Genomic DNA, 18,226 nt, shown 5'->3' with positions numbered 1-18,226 from the left:
ACACTCCAGACGCAGGCTCTGGGCAAACGAGGCTTTGTTACTGTTGCCCAGCAGGACACACGGACGGGGTGGGGGCTGGTGGGCTTGCCATGTTAAGGTTCCAAGGCCAAGTTATCCACTCCCCTGGGGTGTACCTGCAAGAGAGGCTTCACTCGTGTGTGCCCTGCCGGCCCCTCTCCACAGGAGGCCCAACACCCTCCTCTCCCCAGGGCAGTTCCAGGCTGCCCCTGGCGCCTGCCCAGACCCGGGGGCCAGTGGGGCTCACCTTCTGGGGTCTGGAGGCGCGGCGGCTGCAGGAGCTGTGGCAGCAGCAGTGGGTACAAACGAGCAACATCAGGAGCAGCACGGTGCCTGGGGGTGGGACGGGTGTCCAGATATGGCACTTGGCCAGGTCCAGGACAGGTCAAGAGGGGCCAGGGGCCAAGGCCACACTCACCGAGGAAAATGAGGAAGATGATGAAGGCAGCAGTGTCCCAGTTGGACTGGAACGGCTCACCACTCCTCAGTTTCCCCAGCACTTCCTGGGCTGTGGTCTCCAGCTCTTCCGCCAAGTCCATCTCAGCTCGAGGCCTCTGAGTGCCACCTGCCCCAGCCCCCCAGGGGCTGCCTCAGAACCCTGTTCTCTGGGGCTGGGCTGCATCCAGGCCTCCCGCAGTCCAGCCCCCGCCCTGCCCCTGCCCCTGCCCCCCTCCCACGCCACCCCTCGGCCCCTGCCCTGTCCCTTCCCGCTCCGCCCCCACCCCCAGACCCCCACCAGCCTCCGACCTCCCTCAGCCAGGCAGGTTCCTGGTCCGGAGAACACCAACTACTTCCTGCTTCCGGATCCGCGAAGTTGCCACCTGAGGCCCTTGCACCTTGGCAACCAGTCCCACCCTTCCCAGGGGGTGGCCAGACTTCGGAGGGCGGGGCCTGTGCCCTAGCAGGTGTGCTTACAGCCTCCCAACAGCAGCAGGTGCTGCGGGACCCAGGGAGGTAGCCACAGCCCCCTAAGCCTCTTCACAGGGGGATTTTTCCCTTTCTCTCAGTAGACCAGACGAGCAGCCTGGAATACAGTGTGCCCTGGGCTGCTGTGGACCTCATGAATGAAGACAGGAGGGAGGGAAGAAGACAGTAGGAAGGGAAGGTGGGAGGGAGGAGCGGGAAACGTGGTTTCCATTCCTCCCTTTCCTGGGCAGGTGGGATTTCCCGGGCACTATACTAGGAGTCTTCTGTATCCTTGTTTGCTCTACTAATCCTCAGGATAATCCTTACGAGAAGATGATTATCCTCTCTCAAACAAGCTCTTCCCCTGGAACTTGGGGACCTGGGGCCCCGATACTGGCCAGAAAGGCAGCTCTCACTCCCTGCCTTCAGCGCAGGCGTGTCCAGGCCCAACCGGGGGCCAGAGACTGCGCAGCACCGGAGGTCGGCCGTGAGCCAGGTGGACACAATTTCTGGTGCTTGTGGTGCTTGTGGTACTTGTGGTCTAGCAGGGGAGAACGCCTCAGCTAGTGTGAGGCTCCACACCTAACACCACACATCCACTACCGGGTGTGTCCTCGAGGCAACCCTCAAGTGGCTCTTACCATTCTCCCCACTTACAGGTATGAAAGGTGCTGCCTTGAAAAGTTTAGCAACCAGCTCAAGTCACACACCTAATGCACTCATTTCCCGTTTCTGCTATAACATACCACCACACACTTAGTGGCTTGAAACAATCCAAATTTATTGTCTTACGGTTCTGGAGGTCAGAGTCTAAAACAGGTCGGCAGGGCTGTGTTCCTTCTGAAGGCTCTAGGGGACAGTCCGTTCCTTGCCTTTTCTAGCTTCTAGTGGCCACCCACGTTCCTTTGTTCATCCCAGTCTCTGCTTCCGTCCTGGTCTTCTCTGACTCTGGCCCTCCTGGCCTCCCTCTCACGAGGACCCCTGGGATCACATTGGATCATCTCACCATCAGAATCCTTAATGACGTTTGCAAAGTCCCTTTTGCTGGGTAAGTTAAAATATTTGTTCCAAGGTTCCAGGGATTACGATGAAGACATCTTTGGGAGCCATGATTCTGCCAGCCATACCCAGAGTGAGCAGAGAAGCAGAACTGGGACCCAGGCATTCAGATCCCAGAGCCCTTGACCAGCATATTCTAGGGTCTCCTGGGTCCCCTTCTTATACCCTACAATCCCTCTGTCCCATTCCGAGATCTCAGAGGCAGGGTCGTTTTGAAGCAACTGGAGTGTTATTGCCAAAGGAGGGGCGGGGGACGCAGCCCCTGTGGAAAACAATCAGGTAGTGCCTCAGAAAGTCACACGTGGTGATATCAAACACCCAGCTATTGCACCCCGACGTATAGACCCAAGAAAACTGAAAACAGGTTCTCAAAGACTTGTGCACAATTGTTCAACAGTGGCACTGATCACAAGAGCCAAAAGGTGGAAACAAAAGGTGGAATCAGCCCAAGCGTCCTTCAGCCGATGAATAAACACTATGCGATCTGTCCATACTGTGGCACATTATTCAGCCATACAGAAGAATCAAGTACTAACACCTGCTACGGTATGGATGCACCTCAAAAATATGGTGCTCGGTGAAAGAGGCCAGACACAAGAGGCTACATAGTGTGTAGTTGTGTTTCTGTGAAACATCCAGAACGGGCAAATCCATAGAGACAAAGTAGTTAGTGGTAGCCAGGGACTGGGGAAAGCGGGGGAAGGGGAGTGAGTGCTTAGTGCTGATGGCATTTCCTTTGGGGTGATGAACATGTCTTGGAACAGGATAGGGGTGGCATTACAACATTGTGAATGTACTCAATTCAGATCTGCCACTTATCTGCTCTCTTTAGAATGGATAACGGTGGGGGAGCCTGGGTGGCTCAATCGACTGAGCATCTGACTTCTTGGTTTTGGCTCAGGTCATGATCTTGGGGTCCTGGGATTGAGCCCTGAGTTGGGCTCCATGTTCAGCAGGGAATCTCCTTGAAGATTCTCTCCCTCTGCTCCTCTTCCACCCCATTCTCTCTAATACATAAATCTTTTAAAAAAAGAATGGATAATGGTTAATTTTATGTGAATTTTACCTCAATTTTACTTATTTACTTTTTTATTTTATTTTTTTATTTCTTAAAGATTGTATTTATTTATTTGACAGAGAGACACAGCGAGAGAGGGAACACAGCAGGTGGAGTGGGAGAGGGAGAAGCAGGCTTCCTGCCAAGCAGGGAGCCCGATGCGGGGCTCGATCCCAGGACCTTGGGATCATGACCTGAGCCGAAGGCAGATGCTTAACAACTGAGCCACCCAGGTGCCCCTACTTATTTATTTTTAAGTAGGCTCTACACCCAGCATGGGGCTTGAACTCACAACCCCAAGACTAAGAGTTGCACACTCTACTGACTAAGGCAGCCAGGTACCCCTTTACCTCAATTTTAAAAAAGAGAGAAGCACTGGGGCACCTGGATAGCTCAGTCGGTTGAGCGTTCGACTCTTGATTTCAACTCAGGTCATGATCTCAGGGTTGTGAGATCGAGCCCCAAAGCAGGCTCCACGCCCTGCTTCGGGCCCCGTGCTAAGCGCAGTCTACTTGGGATTCTCTCCCTCTGCCCCTGCCCCCTCAAATAAATAAATAACATCTTTAAAAAAAATGTTTTAAAAAGAGGAATAGGGGTCCCCAGCTGTGTCCCCTGTCCCCCCACCATTTGGCCTGGCTGGGTGGGCAGGAAGCCCTCTGTCTGCTCCTCTCCCCTCTGACCCTTAGCCTTCCTATCTAGACCCCTGGGTGCATTGTTTCTTGTTTTTCATGCCCATTATGAAAGTAAGACCTTCTGATGGTGGGGGTGGGGAGGTGAGACCTTCTCATTAAGGAAAATCTGGGACATTCCAAGCTGTTAAAATATGAAAATCACCATTAGAGCCCCCCAGACCCAAGCAGAGCAATGATGGGAGGCTGTGGCAGGACATATTTCAGGTGGGTCAGACTCCCCAGACTCGGATTCTGCTCCCAGCCCTTAATACCCACCAGGGTGTGACCTTGGGGCACAATCCCTGACCCTCTCTGCCTCAGTATCCTCTTCTGTAAAATTGGTGTATGCATAGTATCCCCCTTCTCAGGTTAAGCTGAGTGGAATAATCCCCATTAACACTCACTTAGCCTTATCAGGTGCTCTAGAAACTCACACTAGTTAGCCGTGTATTACTCACCCAAATCGTGGGTGAGATTCCCTCCAGTCTTCTGTTCTTTGTATACCTTTGGGCTGACCTGCCAGGCTCACACTGCTCAGATCATTTTAAGCCGGGCTTTTCCCAATCAACATCGCCAAGAGCGCCCAGCAAAAGACTGCTGCTTTCTGCAAACCTGATCATCCTGCTTGCAATGCAAGTGGTCACCCACTGGGACTTGCTTCCCACCCCTCAATTGTTCAGAATCCTACTGCCACTCACATGTGATGGTTTGGCGGGGTGGGGGGGGGTATGTTTTCTCTGCAGAGCAGCTTATTTCTTTAGGGGACATTTCAAAAGGCCAAATCTCTTCCTGCTCAAGGCCAGTCCACAAGTCCCCGGTACTGTTTGGTCATCACACCTAATGTTCTCATTTGCTTTGACGAAGAGGCCAGTCTCCCAGATCCCGCAAGAGCTGTGGACTCTTGGCTTGAGAGATTTGTCTGTTGGAGATGAAACCACGTTCCAGGACAGGCCCTGCCCAGCCCCACTCCCAGCTGAGCCTCTGCCGTCAGATGTGTAGAAGGTGGGGGAGCAGAGGGCAAGGGTATGGAGGGACAGAAGGCTAGCTGGGGCTCAGGACAATGGAGGTGAGTGGATTGGGGCAGACTTGTGGGCAGAGCAGGGTCAGCAAGCCACCTCCTGCTTTTGTAAATAGTTTTACGGGCACACAGCACACCCTTTACCGGTCCGTGGCTGCTTTCTCGCTATGACAGCAGGGCTGAAGGGTAAGTGCAATAGAGATGTTTTGACTCACAAAGCTGAACATCTTTACTATCTGGGCTTTCAGAGAAAATGCCAACACCTGGGACCGGGGACTGCTTACGTGCCAGGAAACAGGTGAGAAAGAACTGAGTGAGATGGATTAGGTATAAGAAACATCTTGGGGTGCCTGGGTGGCTCAGATGGCTGAGCGTCTGCCTTTGGCTCAGGTCATGATCCCAGGGTCCTGGGATCGAGCCCTGCATCAGGCTCCCTGCTTGGCGGGGAGCCTGCTTCTCCCTCTCCCTCTACTGTTCCCCCTGTTTGTGCTCCCTCGCTCTCTGTCAAATAAATAAAATCTTTAAAAAAAAGAAAAGAAAAGAAACATCTTATCAGGGACACGTCAGGGAGGGGTGAGGACTATGGCAAATTGGAGAGTTCATGGCCCAGCTAAAGAGGGCAGCTCATCAGCTGTGGGCTGGGCCCAGAATCGCCAGAGCTTACATTCTCTGACACACACTGAAAGTCTAGATGTTCCTGTGAACAAGAGAAGCGTTAGAGGGGTGTCTGGGTGGCTCAGTTGTTAAGCGTCTGCCTTCGGCTCAGGTCATGATCCCAGGGTCCTGGGATCGAGCCCCGCATCGGGCTCCCTGCTCCGTGGGAAGCCTGCTTCTCCCTCACCCACTTCCCCTGCTTGTGTTCCCTCTCTCGCTGTGTCTCTCTCTGTCAAATAAATAAAATCTTAAAAGAGAGAGAGAGAAGCATTAGAGGGTGAGCACATGGACTCAGATCCCACCCTGCCGCTTCCTCACTAGGTGGCCTTGAGCGGCTGGCTCGGGCTCTCTCTAAACTGGAGGTAGTAATGGCAGTGGCTTCAAAGCGCTGGGATGATTTTTTTTTTTTAAGATCTTATTTATTCATTTAATTGACAAAGAGTGAGAGACAGTGAGAGAGGGACCACAAGCAGGGGGAGGGGGAGATGGAGAAGCAGGCCTCCCACCAAGCAGGGAGCGCGGGGGTGATTATTAAACAAGCTACCATCCAGAGGGCCCCCAGAGCAACATTATGCACAAAGTGTGCGGGTGAATATTTCCTAAATCAATCTTTTGATTTTTCAGTGCTGGTAATTTAAAACACTGTGGCACCAGCAATGGACAGCCCGAAGAGAACACACAGATGTTCTGCTTTCCAGCTATGGGTCACGGGTTGGCTTCTTCTAGCAGAGTGATTAAGGGATATGAATTTGGAAGTCAGGGGGGCCGGCTGAAGCCCGCTTAGCCCAGTTAGGTGACCCTGGGCAAGGGAACTGCCCAGAGGCCCTGGGTTCTTGTCTATAACACTAGGCCAGGGTCGTTGTAAGGATTTAGGGGAGTGTTCAGAAAGGACCCTGGAGGAGCTTACCTGTCCCTGCCCTCAGCTCCCTCCTGTAGAGGAACCCCCACCCCACCCACGTGAGGGGAAAGGGGTGGAGCTCAGATTCTTCAGTTAACTGTCGCCCTGTCCCCTCCCCCTCATCACACACACTAGGGTCTGCCAGGACTGGACAGCCCCCTGAAGCTCCCTCAGAGACCCAAGGCCATCAGGTGGCACACAAAAGCTGCTTTTCCCTTTCTCTCTGTCCCCATGGGTCCAGACCCTGGGCGGGCTTCGCGGGGCTGGCCACATTCTGCGGGGGTGGGCGGGGGCCCATCTGGGCGGAAAGAAGCTGGGGCAAGGGGAGAGGAACAGATTCGTGGGCTTGTGCATCTCAGGGAAAGGGTTCAGCCTCCCCTGAAAGACAGCTCCTCCAAGTACCTCACACCAAGGCCCTTGAGCTGTGGAGACGTGGAAGATGGGTAGATTACGGGGTATAATGTGCAGGAGTGCCTGGCAGCAGAAATGAGCCAGAGCCCAGAAATGAGAATTCAGGGGTCCCCCTCTGGAGCCCCAGTGACCCCCTTCTCTCCACCCACCCGGATGACAGGCATTGCTGTGCCCTTGGCCCCCATGGACCCCATGAGGCGGTCCCCCTCCCCCTGCTCATCAAGACCCTCCAGCCCCAGGACCCCACCCTGCGAGATGCTTGGCTACGTGGGCATAGAAGCCATGCTGGACCAGCTGAAGATCAAGGCCATGAAGATGGGGTTTGAGTTCAACATCATGGTGGTGGGTGAGTGAGGGGCTTGGACTCATAGGACGGACCAATGGATGCAACCTTGTGGACCTGGGCATGTCACTTCACCTCTCTGAGCCTCAGTCTCCCCATCTGTAAAATGGGCCTGATAAGAGTCCCTCACCAGGTGACATAGTTGAAAACCTGGAAACACTGAGGCCTTAAAAGACAAAAATTACCCATGGAGGCCCAGCCAAACCCAAACCGAACAATGAAAGGGGAGGCTGTGGCAGGAAGTGGTGAACACTTAGACCCGGATCCTGGTCCCAGCCCTTAACACCTACCAGAGTGTGACCTTGGGCACAGTCCCTGACCCTTCTCTGCTTCCTTTCCTCATCCGGTTTAGCACAGTGCCTGGCCTTCAGAAGGTTCTCCGGAATTGCATTTTTATATAAGCAAAATTAATTTCGTAGGCCAAAACTACAGTTTGCACAAAATAAACTAGGTCCAACAGAACATAAAACATCAGACTGTGTAGCACCAATGAAGGGTATTACTCTTTTTTTTTTTAAGATTTTATTTATTTTTTGACAGAGACACAGCGAGAGAGGGAACACAAGCAGGGGGAGTGGGAGAGGGAGAGGGAGAAGCAGGCTTCCTGCGAAGCAAGGAGCCCGATGCGGGGCTTGATCCTAGGACCCTGGGATCATGACCTGAGCCGAAGGCAGACGCTCAACAACTGAGCCACCCAGGCGCTCCTGAACAGTATTATTCTAAGGCAGTGCTGTCCAGTAGAAATATAGCGTGAGCCACATAACGTAATTTTAAAAATTTCCAGTAGCCACCTTTAAAAAAGTGAAGGGGCGCCTGGGTGGCTCAGTCGTTAAGCATCTGCCTTCAGCTCAGGTCATGATCCCAGGGTCCTGGGATCAAGCCCCACATCGGGCTCCCTGCTCCGCGGGAAGCCTGCTTCTCCCTCTCTCACTCCCCCCTTCTTGTGTTCCTTTTCTCACTTTGTCTCTCTGTCAAATAAATAAATAAAATCTTTAAAAAAAATCTTAAAAAAAAGTGAGGAGAAACAGGAGAAATTAATTTTAAATATTTATTTTATTTAACCCAGACCATTCCAAAATACTCTGTGACATGACATGTAATCCACATAAAAAATGATCCACGAGAACTTTTGCATTCTTTCTGGCACACCCAAGTCTGCAAAATCTGGTTTGCATTTGCCACTGGTGGCACAGCTCAGGTTGTCTGTATCGCCCTTGGCAGGAGTCAAGTGTGACTCCCAGATAGGACAGCACATCCCTAAGGACCATGTCGGTTATGTACACAAAGATGTGTCCTGCATCGTGAAACAAGGTGTTCCCTCCTGCAAGGTGGGGTTCACAGTTTGAGAAGCCCCCACAGCAGGGAGAATGGACAGTCTGGGTGCATCTCACCAAATAGTGTCAAGTGAAAGGAGCCAGACAGGAGAGCCCAGGGTGTGTGTTTCCCTAAGACAAGGGTGGCAGAGCTGCTCCCTGCTGCCAGAAGTCGGGGAAGTAAGTGGCTGTCCCCGGGGTTTGGGGGCCAATAGCTACTGAGATGGGGCGTGACTGGGCTTATGGGGAACTATGTGTTCCATCTCTGGACCTGGTGCTGTGTCCATGGGCTGCTTAATTTATGAAATGATTGAATGGATAAACACAAAGTGGTCTGTTCCTGTGATGGAACATTATTCAGCCATGAAAAAGAAGGAAGCACCCACAGCTGGTATGACATGGATGAACCCTGAAAAGGGGATATTTAGGGGAAGCAGCCAGACACAAAAGGGTGAATATTGCATGATTCCATTTATAGGAAATGTCCAGAGTAGGTAAACCCACAGAGACAGAAAGAAGCCCAGTGGTTGCCAGGGGTGACAGTGGAGGGAGAACGGGGCGGGACTGCCGATGACTGCGGGGTTTCTTTGGGGGGCGATGCAAATGTTTTTGAGTGTTAAAAAACAAAATTCAGGTGCGCCTCGGTGGCTCAGCTGGTTGAGTGTCCAACTCTTGATCTCAGCTCAGGTCTTGATCCCAAGGTCATGAGTTCAACTCAAGCCTTGCATTAGATTCCATGCTGGGTGTGGAGCCTACTTAAAATAAAAAATGAAAAAAAAATTCAACCTAGTCAATTTGAAGATCTAATTGGCTTTATTACATGATTCATGAGTCGGGCAGCATCCCATCTGACAAATAGAGTGGAGCTCCAAGGAGCTGTGCAGCATGGAAGATTTTGGGGTGGTGGTGGTGGTGGTGGTTGTTGTTGTTGTTGTTGTTGTTGTTGTTGTTGGAAGATTTTTATAAGAAGTGGGGAGGTGGGCGCCTGGGTGGCTCAGTTGGTTAAGCGACTGCCTTCGGCTCAGGTCATGATCCTGGAGTCCCGGGATCGAGTCCCACATCGGGTTCTCTGCTCAGCGAGGAGCCTGCTTTTCCCTCTAACCCTCCCCTCTCTCATGTATTCTCTCTTTCTCTCATTCTCTCTCTCTCAAATAAATAAATAAATCTTAAAAAAAAAAAAAAAGAAGTGGGGAGGGGAGGGCGTGCAAGGAAGTTATTAGCAAAAGAAGAGGATTGTCCCAGGCAAGGCTGTTTTCCCTTAGGAGACAAGAAGGTGTCCTAGGCGGTTTACCTCCTCTCTCTTTGGGGGATAGAGAGGCCCATGTGACATTACCTCATTGGTACTGACCAGAAAATTCCTGACCTACCAGTCAAGACTCCATTTTGGGGGAGGTGGGAACTGCAATTAGGTTAGATATTAAGCCTTCCTTTGGGGACTTGGCCTAAGTGATGTCATTTTGGGCCTGTGGTTTTCTTTTTTGTTGTTGTTTTTTTAAAGATTTTATTTATTTATTTACTTATTTATTTAAGAGAGAACACAAGCAGAGGGAGCAGCAGAGGGAGAGGGAGAAGCAGACTCCCCACTGAGCAGGGAGCCCCATGTGGACTCGATCCCAGGACCCTGGGATCATGACCTGAGCCAAAGGCAGACGCTTAACCAACTGAGCCCCCCAGGCGACCCAGGGTGCAGTTTTGTTTTTAACAGGAGCTAGATGGAGGTGATGGATGCACAACGCTGGGACTGTACTAAATGCCACTGAACTGTTCGCTTTATTTATTTTTTTTTATTTATTTGTCAGGGGGAGAGAGAGACAACAAGCAGGGGGAATTGTTCACTTTAAAAGGCTAATGGTTCATTTTTTATCATATGAGTTTTGCCTCAATAAAAAGGGGGGTAAGCACTGAGGGGAACCCTGACGATAGTACCCACTTCTCTGTATTTATGTTATGCTTACAAAACAGTTCACTTTCTAAAACAATTTAAGAGCCTGAGAAGCACTGCCTAAAACTTCCACCACCTTTGCTGTCCTCTGGTTACCCGCAGGGCAGAGCGGGCTGGGCAAGTCCACAATGGTGTACACCCTCTTCAAGTCCAAGATGTGGAAGTCCACCATACCGGGCCTGGGGATGCCCACACCCCAGACGCTGAAGCTGCAGTCGGTGACTCACGGTGATTGGCCCCCCACCCTCACCCCTACCCCCACCCCACCCCACCCCGGCCAATCTCCCCCCACTCTGCTCTTGCCCAACAGTCATCGAGGAGAAGGGCGTGAAGCTCAAGCTGACGGTGACTGATACGCCCGGCTTTGGAGACCAGATCAACAACGACAAGTGGTGGGTCCTCAGGAGTGGGGGCCAAGCCCTGGTGGTCCCTCCCCCTGCCCCTCTGGCCTTGGGGAAACAGCCCAGCCCTGAAGCAACCTAACCCAGCTGTGGCATTGTTGAGTCTCAGTTTGTTCGTCTGTATAATGGGTATGTGCAACCATCCCTCCAAGATTGAAGGGAGTTAAGTATGGAAAGGTCAGAGCTTGCTGGCTGGCACAGTTACGTCATTGATCAATAAAGGTTATGGTATTGCAGGGTTAGAAGCCCACACTCCAGAGTCAGGACCACTGGGTTAGACCACTTTCCAGCCATGTAACCTGGGAACTGCTCATGGAAGCTCTCCAAGCCTCAGTTTCCTTCTCTGTCACTTGGGAATGAGGACACCCACCTTGCAGAGTGATTCTAGGCTCTCGATGAGAGCCCAACCCTGTGACAGTGGTTGGTAACACATACACACGCAAAATCAGGACTATCTGCATAATTTGTGGGACCCAATGAGATGAAAATGTGGGTCCCCTTGTTCAAAAAAGTATGAAGAATTGTAAAACCACCACCACAGAACATTCAACCAAGTGCAGGCCCTCCAAAGTGCGGAGGCTGCGGGACTGCTCCGTCTGCACTCCCGGGGAGCCAGCCCTGCACACGGTGCTTCATAGAGCACGTTCTGTGTGCAAGGTCTGTTCTAGTCTCAGGGATAGGGCAGTGAACAAAACAGATGAACATCTTCGTCTACATGAAATTTACATTGTCATGGGGCGGGGTGCGGGGGGGACAAGGAGCACAATAAATCAGTTATACAGAGGGTGAACCTCAACTCTGTCGTCCAAGCAGGACATTTCTGAGCATGAAAGGGGTCGGGAGCTGTCGGGGGGTTGCGATTTTAAGCAGAGTGGTCAAGCAAGGCCTCCCGGATAAGGAGAACACTTGGGCGGACTGCCAGGAGATGAGAGAAGGAGCCGTGTGCTCACACGGGGGGAGAGTGTGCAATGCAGAGTGGCTCGGGGCGCAGGCCCCGAGGTGGGTTTGTCGGTGGAAGGCTGGTGTGGCTGGCGGCGTGTGAAGGGTGGTTAAAGGAGGAGGAGAGGACAGGCAGGAAGCAGCAGTGGGACGGTGTGCGGAGTGCAACGTAAGGACTCTGGCTTCCTGTCAGCCACCGCAGGCTGAGCCGAAGAGGGATGTGCCCTGACTACTGTTTGTAAAAGGATCTTTTGGGGTGCCGTGTTGACAATAACCCGGCAGGGGCAGAAGGGACGAAGGGAGAGGACCCAGGAGATCCTTGTGGCAATGGGGCGAGCGTCCGCGGTGGTTTGAACCAGGCTGGGACAATTCATCTCTTTCAAAACCACACCCCTTCTCGTCCCCATTTAGGAACAGGGAAGCTGAGGCCCCAGCTTGAGAATGGCAGGGGGCCTCTCAGATGATTCCGGGGAGTAGGAGGAAGATGCTGGGTAACCAAGGGCCTTGGGTTGTGCAGGACTGGAAGTCCCGTCTCCTGGGCAAACCAGGGCGGTTGGTCTTCCTAGCGGGGGGATGGGGTGGGGCTCCCAGGGCTGGGGCTCTGAGGTCGGGTCTCTCTCCTGCCCCAGCTGGGACCCCATCCTAGGCTACATCAAGGAACAGTATGAGCGGTACCTGCAGGAGGAGATCCTCATCACCCGCCAGCGCCACATCCCCGACACCCGGGTGCACTGCTGTGTATACTTCGTGCCGCCCACCGGACACTGGTGAGGTGGCTGGGCCTGCTGGGGTAGGACCCCCTGCCCGGGGCAGGGAGCAGGAGGAGGAGGAGGAGGAGCCCCCTGGCGTGGGCTGTGGGCTGGCACCCCCTCACTCACATACTCACCACTGCCATCACCACCATCATTGCCGCAGCCTGCGGCCCCTGGACATTGAGTTCCTACAGCGGCTATGCCGGACCGTGAACGTGGTGCTTGTGATTGCCCGGGCCGACAGCCTGACCATCGAGGAGCGAGAGACCTTCAGACGCAGGGTAATCTGGGCGCCCAGGGTGATGGGGTCGGTGGGGGCAAGGAGGAGGCAGAGTGCACAGGATGAGATGTGGTCACCTGTGTCCCCAGATCCAGCACAATCTGAGGACTCACTGCATCGACGTGTACCCGCAGAAATGCTTTGATGAGGACATCAATGACAGGATCCTCAACAGCAAGATCCGGGTAGGAGGCCATGACGGGGTGGGCAGGCTGGCGTGACCAAGGCTGGGTGGTTTTCTTTCCACTCATCCTTCCCATCTGAAGATTCATCTCTCTCTACAGCTCGGGGCAGGGGGGAAGTTCACATACTCCTAGCAGGTATGAATCTCCAAACATCCACAAACTCAAAAAAGTGAGCAAGAAATGGGTCATATCAACAACTCACAGAATGGGAGAAAATGCTTGCAAATGATATCTCTGATAGGGACTTGTATCCTAAACATATAAAGAACTCTTACAAATCAACAATAAAAGATAAATAACCAATTTAGAAACGGGCAAAGGTTTTGTTTGTTTGTTTATGTTGGCTCCACACTCAGTGTGGAGCCCAGTGCGGGGCTTGAACTCACGACCCTGAGATCAAGACCTGAGCTGAGCTCAAGAGTCGGACGCTCAACCGAATGAGCCACCCAGGCACCCCGGGGCAAAGGTTTTGAAGGGACATTTCCCCAGAGAATTTGAACAGATGGCCAATACGCACACAAAAAGATGTCGATTCGATATCACCCGTCATAAGGGAAACGCACATCGAAACCACCGGATGCCACTTCACACCCCCTAGGATGGCTGCGATCAAAATGACAGGCAATCCCGGGTGCTGGTGAGGATGTGGCGAAGTTGAACTTGCGCACACTGCTGGTGGGAAGGTCAAACGGAAAACAACCTGGCAGTCCCTCCAAAGGTTAAACACTAAGTTAGCGGAGTACCCAGCAGCAATCCACTCCCAAGAGAAAATGAACACCTACGTTCACATAAAAGCGTGTACACGGACGTTCCTGGCGGAAACATTTGCCATAGTCAAAGAGGGGAAATAATGCATATGTCTTATATTAACTTATGAAGGGATAAACACGCATGGTGTGTCCACACAATGGAATATTCTTCAGCCTTAAGAAGGAGAGAAAACCTGCCACCACACGGATGGGCCTGGAGAACATGACGCTAAGTGAAAGGAGCTAGACAACAAAAGGTTAAATATTACATGATTCCGTTCTGAAATGTCCCCACCAGGCAAATCCCATGGAGACAGAAAGTAGGTTAGTGGTTGTTGCCAGGGGCTTGGGGTCAGGGGGAATGCGGAGTGACTGCTAACAGGAGTGGGGTTTCATTTCGGGGCAGTGAAATGCTCTGGAATTAGATGGTGGGGATGGGGGCACAGTCTTGTGAACTGTACCTTTAAAGCCACTGAACGGTACCTTTAAGAGGGTGAATTTTATGGCACATGAATTCTATCCCAGCTAAGCTGTTTCAAAAAAGGAGAGAGAGGAAAAATGGCGTCTTCTTTTTCCCCAAATCAAGTGAATTCCAACACCAAGCCCCCACCGTGCTGTCCTCGTGGTGCATCCAATGTCTGTCTGTCTGGATCCTGCGAAGGACCCTGTGAGGCCTGGGATTCATCGTCCACCAACCCCAGGCCTTGACTTCCTCCCCAGGGGACCCTGCTAGCCTGCACGGTGGCGGCCCTACCCAGCCTCAAGTCCAGTTGTCTTTGTGCAGTGAACAAACCACACAGCTGGACATGGAGGCCCTGCTTCCCAGCTGGTACCCAATGTCTCCACACGTTCCCTCTTTCCTCTCCCTGCTGGGGTAACAGACAGGATTTCTTGTGAAACACTCGGAGAGCCTCGACCTCCACTGCCTCTGCTTTCTGTCCCAAAGCCTGCGAATAGAACCGGGTACAAGGAGAACAAACTCGACATCTCAGTAAATCATCCAGACATGGGGCGTTCACTGAGGGCTGGCACGTAACAAGCGTGCAACAGACAACTTGCGTGTTGTTTCCTCATCACAAATTAACTCTTGGAGAAATGAAAAACAACCCCCCCCCCCCCACCGCCGGACAGCACTTTTGCCATTTAGGGATTCGAGTCTCCACTTCTGGCCATGAGCAAGCGAACAACTAGAATTTTCAACAGGGCTTGGCAAACTTTTTTTCTTTTTCTTTTCTTTTTTTTTTTTTGCAAAGGGCCAGATGATGGTAAAGGTGTTAGACTCTGCGGGCCACGTGGTCCCTGCACGGTCACCACTGTCTGCTGTTGCAGCACAGAAGCAGCCTTGACCAGAGTCTGAGATGAAGGCACAGGCTGTGTGCCAACAGACGGTCCATGTGGGAAAACAGGTGCGGGCTCAATCCGGTGCACCTACCGTAGGTTGCCAAGCCCTGGGTTATGAAGCTGTGTCTTTTAACCCTCATGATAACCGATGAAGGTGGTCACAGTTCCTGTTTCCCAGGTAAGAGAAGGCCCATCGGCAAGAGTATGTTATTAACGTGACCCTGGGTAACCTTCCCAAACATTCACAAAGCCCTGTGTGTGTGCCATTCTGACTCCCACTTTACAGATGACTAAACTGAGCCATTGATGAGACTGTGTATCCTGTGACTTTTTTTTAAGATTTTATTTTTAAGTAATCTGTACACCCAACGTGGGGCTCGAACTCACAACCCCAAGATCAAGAGTCCACACACTCCACTGAGCCAGCCAGTTGCCCCATGTCTTTAGATCTCTGTGCTCTTCCTACCACTTTCTCTCTCTACAGAGGACAGTGTGCCTCTCCCACCACACCTCAGTGACTTCTCTCCCCACCTCCCAGACAGGGCCAACCCTTCTGTTTCATCTCCTCCTGCAGGACCGGATCCCCTTTGCTGTAGTCGGGGCTGACCAAGAGCACCTGGTGAATGGGAGGTGTGTCCTGGGCCGGAAGACCAAGTGGGGCGTCATTGAAGGTGAGTGCAGGGACTTTGCAGGAGCAAGTGAAGCGGGGTGAAAAGCCAGGCACATCCAACTGCCTTTGGCACCCTCAGCACCCATCACGGGGCCAGGAGTCAGGAAACAGACAGACCTGGGATCAAGTCCCTGTTTGCAGCTGGGAGGCCTCGGGTAAGTTCCCCAACTCTCTGTGCCTCAGTTTCCTCACAGTAAAATGGGCATGAGAACATCAACATCATAGCCAGTTGCTTTTGTGCAGTAGATGAACTGCACATCTGCACATGGAAGGTGGTTGGATAGGGCAGACCACTGCTTTGCACAATGCCCAGCACCCAGAAGACACCCTAGGCATTCATCAGAATTTACTGTGGGCCTACTGTGTGCCAGGCAGACTATATGTGTTTCCTGAGGGGGTACGATGAAAGCAGGACTGGCAAGGTTCTTGCCCCCATAGAGCTGATGAGACAATGATGGCTGGGAGAAAGTGGGGTGGGAGACAGGGCTACCCAAGGAAGCAGAGGGAGGCCTCCTTGTGGGGGAGACTGGGAAGTGAAGGCAGACCAGCCAGGGCCTGAGCCTCCAATTTATCAATATAATTACTAAAAGAATATAATTTACATGGTATATATGGTATATAATGTAATGTAATAATGTAGTCATTATTAAGTGTACAATAATAAATGATTAGTGGATTCACTGATTCAACTATATGTAGGAGCTGCCTGTACCAGATGCCGGGGACAAATCAATGAATGAATGAGCGGGAAGTGGGATAAGACAGTGCGAAATGTGGGGGAAAGGTTGTGGTGGATATTGGGGAGCATACAGCGGACACTTACAGCGGGGCAGGGCCAGCACTCCGTGTCCTGTCTTACTTACAGTGGAGAACTTGGCGCACTGTGAGTTTCCCCTCCTGAGAGACCTGCTCATCCGGTGAGGATGCAGGGAGCCCAGGGGGCTGCAGGGACCCCAGGGGGATGCTGTGGTGGGGCCTAGGCTGAACCTCTGCCCATCTCCCAGCTCCCACCTCCAAGACCTGAAGGACATCACCCACAACGTCCACTACGAGAACTACCGCGTCTGCAGACTCAATGAGAGCCACCTGCTGCCTCGTGGGCCTGGCTGGGTTAACCTGACCCAGGCCCCTGCAGGCCCCCCAGCCACCCCGCGGCCCTCAAAGGTGCGCCACCAGGTCCAGGATGACTCCAAAGATGATGAGGAGTACTGAGCACCAGGGCACCTGGGGCCTTGGGGCTCCCACTGTCCTTGGCAGACCCCAACACACAGCTATGTACTAGAGCATGTATTAAAGGTGGACATTGCTTTTTATGAAAAGCTGTGCTTTGAAAACAAAAGGCATTCTGTAAATGATTTCTTTGAGTTATCCTCAAATAAAAGTATGGTTCTTTTTTTTTTAAATAACAGTGTGAGACCCCAGGCCCTCGGGGGTCCTGAAGACCTGGGAGCATGTGACTTGGACAGCCAGCCCCTTCTGCCCCAGAACCAGAGCCAAGTTCCAAATCAGGCTCTGCCGCCGCTGCCAACCCTCATTCCTGGCACAGGGCCAGGCCCTGTCATAAACACTTGAAAAGTCCCCGTTTTCGGCTATCTTCCCCAAACTCTGTGCCTCTCCTTGCTGTCTTCCTCTTTGCCCTGCGCTGGAAGACCAGCATGAAGAGAAGATTGTTGTCTCGGCTCAAGAAGGGAAAGGAAATCCATTCTTCCTCTGCCCTTTTGCTCTTTTAGAGCGCTCAACAGGTTGGGCGATGCCCACCCACAGTGGGCATCTTTACTCAGCCTACCAAATCAAATGCTAATGTCTTCTGGAGACACCCTCACAGATGCACCCAGAAATAATGTCTTGAGAGCTGTCTGGCCATCCCTTGGCCCAGGTAAGTTGACACATAAAACTAACCATCACAGGAGCTACAAGTTGCCTCCTCCATGATGCCCTCTTTGACTTCCCCAGTGTGATTCCTCGCTGCCCACTCTGTATGTATCACATGGTTTGTTTTCAGGTCAGTCTCCCTATCAGGCTGGGAGGTCTGTAAGGATAGAGATATATCAGCTTCATCCTGGACATAACAGCTGCTCAAGACCCAGCTGTTAAATGAACGAACCCTAGAGCACCTGCCTCATAGCTGTTGACCCCACCAATTCACAAACCTGCCAACCAGGCTTGAGGAACTCCCGGGGCCTGTGGGGACCCACACCATCTGCACCAACATCCCAGAGGCTGCATGTTGCCACATAGGGACTGAGCACATACTTTAAGTCAATAGTAGCTCCAGACAATATGGCAATGTCAACAACACACACCCTCAGGCTCAGCAATTGTATTTAGAGATTGTATTTGAAATTATATTTCTCAGGGCGACCGGGCAGCTCATCCCGTTAAACATCCACCTCTTGATTTCAGCTCAGGTCATGATCTCAGGGTCCTGGGATTGAGCCCTGCATTGGGCTCCAGGCTCAGTGGGGAGTCTGCTTGAGGATTCTGTCTCTCCCGCTCCTTCTGTCCCTCCCCCACCCCGCAAATAAAAAAGAGGAAGGAAGGAAAGAGAAAAGGGAGAGAGGGAGGGAGGGAGGAAGGAAGGAAGGAAGGAAGGAAAGAAGGAAGGAAGAGGAAAGCGAA

General features: G+C 52.3%; 2 protein-coding genes across 11 annotated transcripts; one reads left to right on the top strand and one right to left on the bottom strand.

The window, feature by feature from the left end:
* Positions 1-17: 17 nt before the first annotated feature.
* SMIM22 (small integral membrane protein 22) lies at positions 18-846 on the bottom strand. Of its 2 annotated transcripts, XM_028117430.2 has the most exons (4): positions 766-846; positions 437-583; positions 266-351; positions 18-134 (listed from the first exon to the last, which is right to left on the bottom strand). In XM_028117430.2, the coding sequence occupies exons 2-4, from the start codon at positions 555-557 to the stop codon at positions 93-95; spliced, it is 249 nt and encodes an 82-aa protein (XP_027973231.1). In that variant the 5' UTR covers positions 558-583; positions 766-846; the 3' UTR covers positions 18-92. The 2 variants fall into 2 exon arrangements, with proteins under 2 accessions (XP_027973231.1, XP_027973230.1); XM_028117429.2 differs by having other exon boundaries at positions 18-351.
* SEPTIN12 (septin 12) lies at positions 750-17,003 on the top strand. Of its 9 annotated transcripts, none has more exons than XM_088017344.1 (13): positions 750-923; positions 1,240-1,972; positions 2,381-2,529; positions 3,121-5,027; positions 6,853-7,038; positions 10,393-10,518; positions 10,601-10,682; positions 12,260-12,397; positions 12,546-12,663; positions 12,752-12,847; positions 15,512-15,608; positions 16,473-16,524; positions 16,612-17,003. In XM_088017344.1, exons 5-13 carry the CDS (start codon positions 6,876-6,878, stop codon positions 16,817-16,819), a joined length of 1,080 nt encoding a protein of 359 aa, XP_087873470.1. In that variant the 5' UTR covers positions 750-923; positions 1,240-1,972; positions 2,381-2,529; positions 3,121-5,027; positions 6,853-6,875; the 3' UTR covers positions 16,820-17,003. The 9 variants fall into 9 exon arrangements, with proteins under 9 accessions (XP_087873470.1, XP_087873469.1, XP_087873468.1 ...); XM_088017343.1 differs by having other exon boundaries at positions 1,029-1,972; XM_088017342.1 differs by having other exon boundaries at positions 1,026-1,972.
* Positions 17,004-18,226: the final 1,223 nt, after the last annotated feature.

The sequence above is a fragment of the Eumetopias jubatus genome, unplaced genomic scaffold, assembly GCF_037043125.1.
Source record: "Eumetopias jubatus isolate StellerSeaLion01/CBP00866 unplaced genomic scaffold, mEumJub1_p1.0 scaffold_12, whole genome shotgun sequence".
Classification (NCBI taxonomy): Eukaryota; Metazoa; Chordata; class Mammalia; order Carnivora; family Otariidae; genus Eumetopias; species Eumetopias jubatus.
The sequence above is the reverse complement of the archived record's forward strand: the minus strand, read 5'-3'. Positions and strand labels throughout refer to the sequence as shown.